We start from the raw sequence: 8,117 nt of genomic DNA, 5'->3' as shown, positions 1-8,117 counted from the left end.
GGTGCTGACTACAGAAAATAAAAATAATCTTACACAAGAATATAATCTCCTCTGGTTTTTCCTGTGTTCAGCTTAATCTGTCAAAAGATTAAACCAAACAAAAGATTATTGGGTTAATATTTGACCTGACATTTACTATCACTGTAGTTTATCCACACAATGGTTCAATTATTTGAAGATTTTATGAAGTTAAGCACAGATCAAGAGCAAATCCTGAAGGGGTGTGAAAGGAGTAATAGGCTCACATATTCCATAATGGACAATTGTTGTCTCCTGAAAGGACAGGCCGGCTGCAGCTTGAAAGCTCCCTGCTAACCAAGGGCAGTCTCAAGCAACTTGTCCACAGAATAAAGAAAACACATGTGGGTTTCTACGGCTAAATAGAACTTTGCAAAATCACTAAACAACAATACACTGAAAAATAAGAAAATTCATCCAGGGGGGTATAAGGTAGCAGGATAGTGAATCCCCATGTAACATGAAAAGCACAACACACAGGGCTTTCTCATCCAAGGTGCCTGAACGCATCAACATGCAGCCCACCAGTAGTTTGACCAACCTTGTCCTTAATTTTATTGTACGAAGGCAGGAGGGGAGCAGAAAGGAATGAAAATAGTTTGTAGCACCTCGAGGTGTCCATGGGGAAGTACAAATCGTTTTGAGGGTGCTGCTCGTGAGCTTTGTGTTGTCTGTGCTCAGCTGAGCACACAAAGCAGTGAGAGGAGGAGCAGGGCTGGGGACAGGACCAGGGCTGGGGACAGGACCAGGGCTGGGGACAGGACCAGGGCTGGGGCCACCACTGCTCAGCACAGCAAAAAACCCTCCTGGTCCCTTTTCATTAAGGAGATTAGAGCACAAACAATTACTGACGCTGGCATGGCTTCTGAGGGTAGGGAGATCTACAGTGCAGGTCAGAACCTGTAGCCTAGAGGCAGATGTAGGGCAAAACCTGACTCCATCCCCTTTCCTGTGCTGGATCTGAAGGATGCTCTCAGCCGTGGCTGACAGCAGCAGCCCCGGCATCCGTGAAGACACGACACAGGGACCGCGCTCCAACTCCGTTTAATGAGCTTTGCAACCAACTGGGACAGAAGGAGGTTTGAAATAAGTCAAACAACACTCATCTAGTCAAGGATTTTTTTTTTAAGTAACGCCTTTAAGCTTATACTCGAGCATACAAAGCATAAATTTTACAAATTAAAAACAATAAAATCACCCTAGAATAATGTAATGGCTTCCCCTGTATGTACAAGGAGTGGAAAGGAGGCAGAATTCTTTCCAGGTAATTTCACACATTTCAAATGCTACATAAATGCTCTCCACGTGCTTTTCAATTTTTCTTTCAATGTGGGTGGAAGGAGCTGAAAGTGTTTCAATGAAATCATCTTAAAGAGAGAGAGGTACTTCACCTGGCTTCAAGGTGTATGTTTGCCTCTTCAAAAGTCTTGAGAGGAAATGCTTTACTCAAAATTCTGCTGTTAAGTTTCTGTGCAGCAGCCTCTGCTTTTCCAGCTATGTAAATTAAGCAGTTCAGTATTTCTCAAAGTACCACCAGCACTTCATCTTCAGGGAAGCCTGTGATTCCCCCCCCCTTCACAAATCCCTCCATTGTACAACAGAAGCAACCACAGCTCAGCTTAGATTTGACAGGCAGAAACAAAACACGGGAACAGCAAAGACAGTTACCAGGGAGGTGATGGCTTTGGGAAAAGGAGGGAGATTTGTAGCCTAATCAAAACACACTTGCTATGCAGCCTTTCTGCAGGGGCATATGACAGGATATTTTACAACCCAACTGCTTCACATACAAAGCATTAATGAAAAAAATCTGATTTGCTTTCACCAATGGCAAGGCTGGGGGAGGACGAGTGAGTGCACCACCCTTAATGACCAGATCTGTCTGCCACCGTTGAGTTTGGAACAAATCTTCTTACAGGAGTGATTTTCATATTGTTCTAAATTCAGTGGAACAAAGTATGTATTTTTACACTAAAGAAAACTGATCAAAGTGGCATTTAATAATATTTGTTAAAGTGGTTATCTAACAAAAATGGGTTAACAAAAGCCCATTCATTAGTAGTCACCAAATAAGACACTTCTCATGCATATGACAAAAGTTCATTCGTGTACTGAGACGTCTGTTTACTGTGTACAATATTTCCATAAATTATAATATGTTTCACAGCCCCTACCATTCAAGAATATTTCAAACAGATTATATATTATATTTGTATATGCAAACTATTTTATATACACTAATATAAAGATCCTTAGAAGTACCAATATCACTACCTTTATGCTTTCTCTAAAATGCATAGCTTTCGAATATCTTCTTGCAGGTACCAAAAACTTTACAGATTAAAGCTGCTTATCAATGTGGCATGTTCATAAAAACAAAGCGAAATAGTTCTAGACTAATTTTATATTAAACCCCCTTAAAAAACGTGTTTATTTTTTAATGGAAAAAAACCAACAAGCTAGTGAAAATTCAAGTAAATCTACGCTCAGTCGCTGCCCAAATACTCTATGGAATTAACTTAGCATTCTAGGAGTACAGTGAACTTCTCACCCAGGGCTGTAATACTGCATTTCTCATGGAGAAAAATGCTAGTCATGCCACAAAACCGCACCACTTTCCACTTCACCCGGGAGAAGCTTGACATGAGACTCAACAACACAAGTGTCAGAACAGAGGAAAAGCTGATCAGTTCTATATGAAGAAAGTAGAGCTATTCCAGTTTTGTTTCTGCAGTTTTGTTATTAAACAAAGTTACATTAACCATACAGTTTCTCACAAACTAAAAGTTATACATGGTTTTCAGACATCAACCGACTTCAAAAAGAAAAAAAAAAAAATTAAAAAAAAAACCCCAAAACAACCAAACCCACAACTGTTAAAAGTTTGGTGTTAGAATAACCAGCCTGGGTGAAGGAAAGCCAGGCTGCTGCTGTAGCTGGGGGGCTACTGACAGCTTGTTTGTTACATATAAACTTTAAGACCTCCATACCACAAATGCCTCAAAGTGGAGAACAGAACGATCGGTAAGAAATGGGAACAAATGATTTTGTTGCATCCATCATCTCGCTTAACCTTGGTGCTCTGCATCTCTCATAGCTGCTTAACAAACAATGGCTTCCCCCCACCCCCAAAAAAAGCTACACAAGTAAAGTGTTCACAGTAATGCAATCAGTAACAGGTTTTGTTAGTTCCCTTAAGCCAGGTGTATCTGCAAAGCTTTATACAGTTTAATGCGTTAAGTATTCCAGTAAAATTAGGTGAAAACTAAGTTTCATTCTACAGGGTAATATCTACCATACAAGACTAGATTATGTACAGTATGGGACTGCTGTGACAACTGCCAGTGTCTCGTGATGTTAAGCTATTTGACTCATCAGCTCGCTCTCTGCTCAGCAAAACTTGATATACAGACCTAAAAATCTAGAGATAGATTTGGCAAGATTAGTGCTTCCCACCACTGGGTACAAACCAGTGTGCAGCGCTGCCATCAGTCGACCAGAACATCCCATACTCAGAAGATTACAATTTGCTGACTTGAAAGTCTGGACTTCACATGTAAAACATTAAAACTATAATTCTAACTGGAGTGAGGACAGTCAGTAAACGAATACAGATGAAGATGAACTGCATCTCTTCAGAAAGGTATGGAAGAAGTGAGAAAATGGAAATTTCTGGTATTAGACAGCCCTGCTCTGCTCAGCTCAAGGCATAAATACAGCCCAAGTAGCTCTAAAACTACAATTCAGCAAGCATGAAGGCAGATCCTGCACAAGATGATGCATCAGAGGCTTCAACAAGCATCTCTCCCCACCACTTGATTCCCCAGCACAAGTCTTTCATCCTACAGACATCCAGTGGCCTTCAAAGCTGTATCAGCCACCTGGAACCACTGCAGTGTCTACAACTGCAAATGTAACATGGGGGGGAAAGGCCCCTGTCAACAAAAACCCTCAAATGCCTCTGGGGCCATTTTGGTCATTCACGAAAATTAAGGAAAACAAACTTATTTCCATCAATACTCCTCCTGAAAAGATGGGTCACTGATCCATTATGAACATAGCTCTCACCATATAAGCACCAAGAAGTCTGAAACAAGGAAGAAAAAAAACCCAAAAACCTAAAGTCCTTAAATTATGATTTACAAGTTTGTACACTATTTCCTAAGCAAAAGGTTGACCTTACCGCAAAGTTTATAGATGAAAACTTGACCAGTTACTTTTAAGGGGAATGTATATCTGGCTATAACTTAAAGGTAGAAAATATTCACTGTTCTATATACACATTTCAAACAGGAGACAGTTAAACTGAACTGAACAGTTGCCAATATAACTCCATATTAACTCACTGGCCACTAAACTAGGCATCAGCAGCCAATTAGAAAGCTTGAGTTCTGTACTTTTAAAAATGCTATTTTTCCTGTCCTGTTTAATTGTTTTTTTTTTAAAAATGTATTATAGTGCATAGCCTAAGTCAGACTTTCAAAGAGACACAGCGCCTTTCAATGCAGTTTTTGCAGCATTTAAAAGGGACTTTTCTCCCTTCAAATTAGATGTTCATTGAAAAATCTGAATTGAGTGCTGTACTGTAGTAAAAATATTTCAGTCACAGACTGATATAAATGTATACTGTGCAGTACTAAGATTGTTTGATGTCCATCTGCACACATTTTACTTGGGCTCTTCGATCGTCCCCTTGCTGAGGTCTGTCATTTTGGGATATTTCACTTTCTTCTGGTCCAGCTCATTCTGAGCCCACAGTAGTAGTTTCAGTAATTTTGCCAACTTGGGTGTTGATTCACGATTTTCATAGTCTAGAACAGCTTGATTAACCTCACTCCACACCTGGAAAAGAAATACTGGAGTTCAGTGATAGTTTTCATAAGATTAACACTGCTAAAGTCACGCAGACATTGAGAAGATCACACCTAGGGTGCTAATTCCTCAGAAATGGTCAGGGCAAAGCTCCACAGATTATGAGCCTGGAGGAAACACGAAAAAGAGCCAAGCAGTTGCATACATTTTGAATACCTAACACCAGGTTTTTTTGTTGCTCAGGAAACACTTCTTTTGCAAACTGCTATATATGCCTTCTCTAAGCATTTCAAAAATATTTGGGCATTATTTTCATAACATAGGAATAAAAAGACATCGATTCCCTTTGAGAAAGCACTACCTTCTGTCGCTGCATCATGTTAAGCAAGTCTCCAAATGGTGACTCTTCGGGATTATCAAAGGCAAGCAGGGCCAGCGTGCGCTCCATTTCTGTCAGGCATTCCCTGCTCTCCTCCCCTTGTTCTGCTAATTGGGTCTGAGCAAATTCCAGAGCTGCCTCTGTCTCACGCTGCCGAATCAGTTCAATCAAGTGCTGTTGCTACACGGGAAAGACAGGGAAGCAACATTAGCCACACAAATTAACAAATCCTCACTATTTCAAGAGTGCAAGATCGAGACATTAGCGTGTAATTTGAGGCAAACACTAATCCTTAACGTGACAGTTTGAGGTCAATTCTCAATGTGTGAGACAAGGAACAGCAACTTGTCTGCAAAAATCTACTGAAAAAGGGAACCTGGTGCTTTTGAGTAACAGGATTTGAAAAGATGGGTTACTACAGGAACTAGCAGCAATTCAGACTAACAGCAAGTGGAAGTTGGTAACTCACAGGCCACAGCTGCTGCTACAAGTTTCCAGGTTAATAACTGTATATGAATGTTCCTGCACCATGCCACAAAGTTTCCTATCGCTACAAAACAAGGCCAGGAACACCTGAAATTGCATCCGTGTTCAGTCACACACCTCCCAACATACTCTTAAATTTAAATCTTCGCTATTTTCTCCACTCTCTCTAAAACAAAGACAGTTTGCCACCTGTCCTTACCTGCAAGTGAAAGTAGAGATATCTGTTTGTATCCAGCAGTTCTGGATGGAGGCTGTTTATCAATGCAATGGCTTCCTGGATCTGTCCTTTCAATATCATCTCACGGATCTTTATTCTTTCATCCAGAGTCTCTAAATCAACACTGGGTTCAATTCCAGACTCCATCCGGAATTTCTCGGCTGCTTCTTTAAAGCCCTCTGAAAAAGAAAGGGTTTTACCCATAAAATATGTTTTATGAAACGCTTTAAAAGAAACCCCATCAGCTTGGATGAAAATAGTTGAGTGTTGCTCGTGCACTTTGGGGGTTTAAAGATTAATCTGAAATTCTGAAAAATACTTTATTTAAGAAGGCATTTAGCCAACACAGACCTAAATGTAAATGCTTAATTCATTCTGAAGTCGTGTGTCCTCATCCTCCAAGGATGCAACTTGTAGTTCGATACCTCTTGACTTGGGAGCCTATTTTATACTTAAATCAAACACTGCACTTCTTGCAAAATGGGATTGTTAAAATCACATTTTCAAAACCTGGGTGGTTTTGCTTCACCCTCCAAACTCCAGATCTGTTTACAGAGATCTGGCAGTTTTACTGAATTTTGTTTCTCACATCCTATTTTTTTAACACTCTAACAGCTATTTTAAACCCCTAAATGCTTTTAGACACAAAACTGATTTACACCACCCACTATGATGCTCTTCCTTCAACCCAGAGGCTTCACCTCCACCCCAACGTAAACAGGGGTGTAGATGGATACAAACACCTCCGCCCCAGCACAACTTCCTGGGAATTAGGCATGCAGCCTAATTGCCAGGAACAGTTCCCAAGGGGTTTGGAGCGTTCCAAGTATGAAGTTAGGCCATGTGAAGGGGTTAATATTCTGGTCTCAAACTATTTTAACAGTTCCCTTTTAAGAGTTTATCTTTCTGTACAGTTAAAACTTGCTTCTGATAGCTGTTCTGTCCAGCTTTCAGACTGTTATTTAACAACAGCAGCTTTTCTTGAGCTCTGTTTTAATGGCACAAAAAAAGACATCCCAGAGAAGCAAGTCGTATTTATTTACAGAACTGCAGAAACCACTTTGTTTTCTCTTTCTTTTAGTCAAGAGTTCAGGTTTCTAAATGTTATTTCTGTTCCACAGAATCTGAATCTTTGTCAACTTCCAGCTAAGAGAACACCAGAGCAGTTGGACTTTGCTCAGAGAAGCCAAGAGCAATAACTAGTTTATTAAAGCTCTTAATTCCCCTCCATCCAGTGCCATATTCTAGCCCACTGTCTGATAAAGTAGATTTATTTAAGATCCTCCAAGCATCTCCACTCATTTTTACCTGTGACAAGGTAGTTCATGATAAGGCGGTTCATGTCTGCTCTCTGGATATGCAAGTTATTAAGTTTTTCCATCCATTCATCTTTCGTGATTTCATCAGGTTTTTCTGCATAACTCATCCTGGACTCTAACTACAAGAAAAGAAAAGCATCTCATTTAACGTGATTCAAGAAGAAATGTGTTTAATGTGTGTAAGAACTGTGTTACTGCCCTTTTCAGAGCTTTCTATGAGCTCTTTTAAATTAATAATCCAGAAGGGAGTCTTTTATCTCAAACCACAGGTTTACATTTTTCTCCTCCTTCCTGCACTCTTTCACATCTATTTACCAGGCTCTAAAAGCTGCTTTCAGCAACCTCAGAATAGAAAATTCAAATACCATCTCCTTGTACTTACTCTTAAAACCATTCCATATAAATCTTGCTTAGAACTCACACAGGACCCGCAGCATCACCGTGTGAAACAAATGAATCAGAGTTTGACAGCCAGCCAGAAAGACTGTGACAAACACGTAAAGCAATGCCTATGTAAACAGTATTTGCTTTAAACTGTCACCAAAACCTGGGAAAGCTGCATACATTGTACAGGTACAAAACTGTCCACGATACCTTACCCAATGTACAACTGAACGTACAACCAGCTCTGCTTCGCTGCCCCCAAAACTTCTCCTGTCAACGCTACCGAACTGATGTCTCCCGGTGTTTTTCTGGACAATATTTTTGTTTAGATTCGCACGCAAAGCACTTCACCAAAGGCCCATTTAACGATTTCTGCCTCCGACAAGTCACGACCACAGGGCAGCGACAGGGGGAGGAGAGGCGGCAACAACAACAGCAACAGGCACCGCCATCCTCTCAGACAAGATCACCCTCTCCGACGAGCGGCAGCGCGACCCCTCAT

The 8,117-nt window shown here is 40.6% G+C and overlaps 1 protein-coding gene across 1 annotated transcript; it reads right to left on the bottom strand.

Annotated features, from left to right (window-relative positions):
• Positions 1-1,046: 1,046 nt before the first annotated feature.
• On the bottom strand, positions 1,047-8,117 carry GID8 (GID complex subunit 8 homolog). Its single transcript, XM_008932808.4, has 5 exons — positions 7,831-8,117; positions 7,221-7,350; positions 5,895-6,091; positions 5,192-5,389; positions 1,047-4,860 (listed from the first exon to the last, which is right to left on the bottom strand). Exons 2-5 carry the CDS (start codon positions 7,336-7,338, stop codon positions 4,687-4,689), a joined length of 687 nt encoding a protein of 228 aa, XP_008931056.1. The 5' UTR covers positions 7,339-7,350; positions 7,831-8,117; the 3' UTR covers positions 1,047-4,686.

Source organism: Manacus vitellinus, unplaced genomic scaffold, assembly GCF_001715985.3.
Source record: "Manacus vitellinus isolate BGI_N305 unplaced genomic scaffold, ASM171598v3 scaffold_26_pilon, whole genome shotgun sequence".
In the NCBI taxonomy this organism is placed as follows: domain Eukaryota; kingdom Metazoa; phylum Chordata; class Aves; order Passeriformes; family Pipridae; genus Manacus; species Manacus vitellinus.
This window is presented reverse-complemented; position numbering and strand designations above follow the sequence as displayed.

What these genes read in the sequence shown, in the direction of transcription:
- GID8 (XM_008932808.4), bottom strand. Translation starts at nt 7,338, where the DNA reads ATGAGTTATGCAGAAAAACCTGATGAAATCACGAAAGATGAATGGATG. An exon ending in ATCTCTACTTTCACTTGCAG is followed by an intron (nt 5,390 to 5,894) that starts GTAAGGACAGGT and finishes TTTCCCGTGTAG; the next exon opens with CAACAGCACTTGATTGAACT. An exon ending in ACATGATGCAGCGACAGAAG is followed by an intron (nt 4,861 to 5,191) that starts GTAGTGCTTTCT and finishes TTTCTTTTCCAG; the next exon opens with GTGTGGAGTGAGGTTAATCA.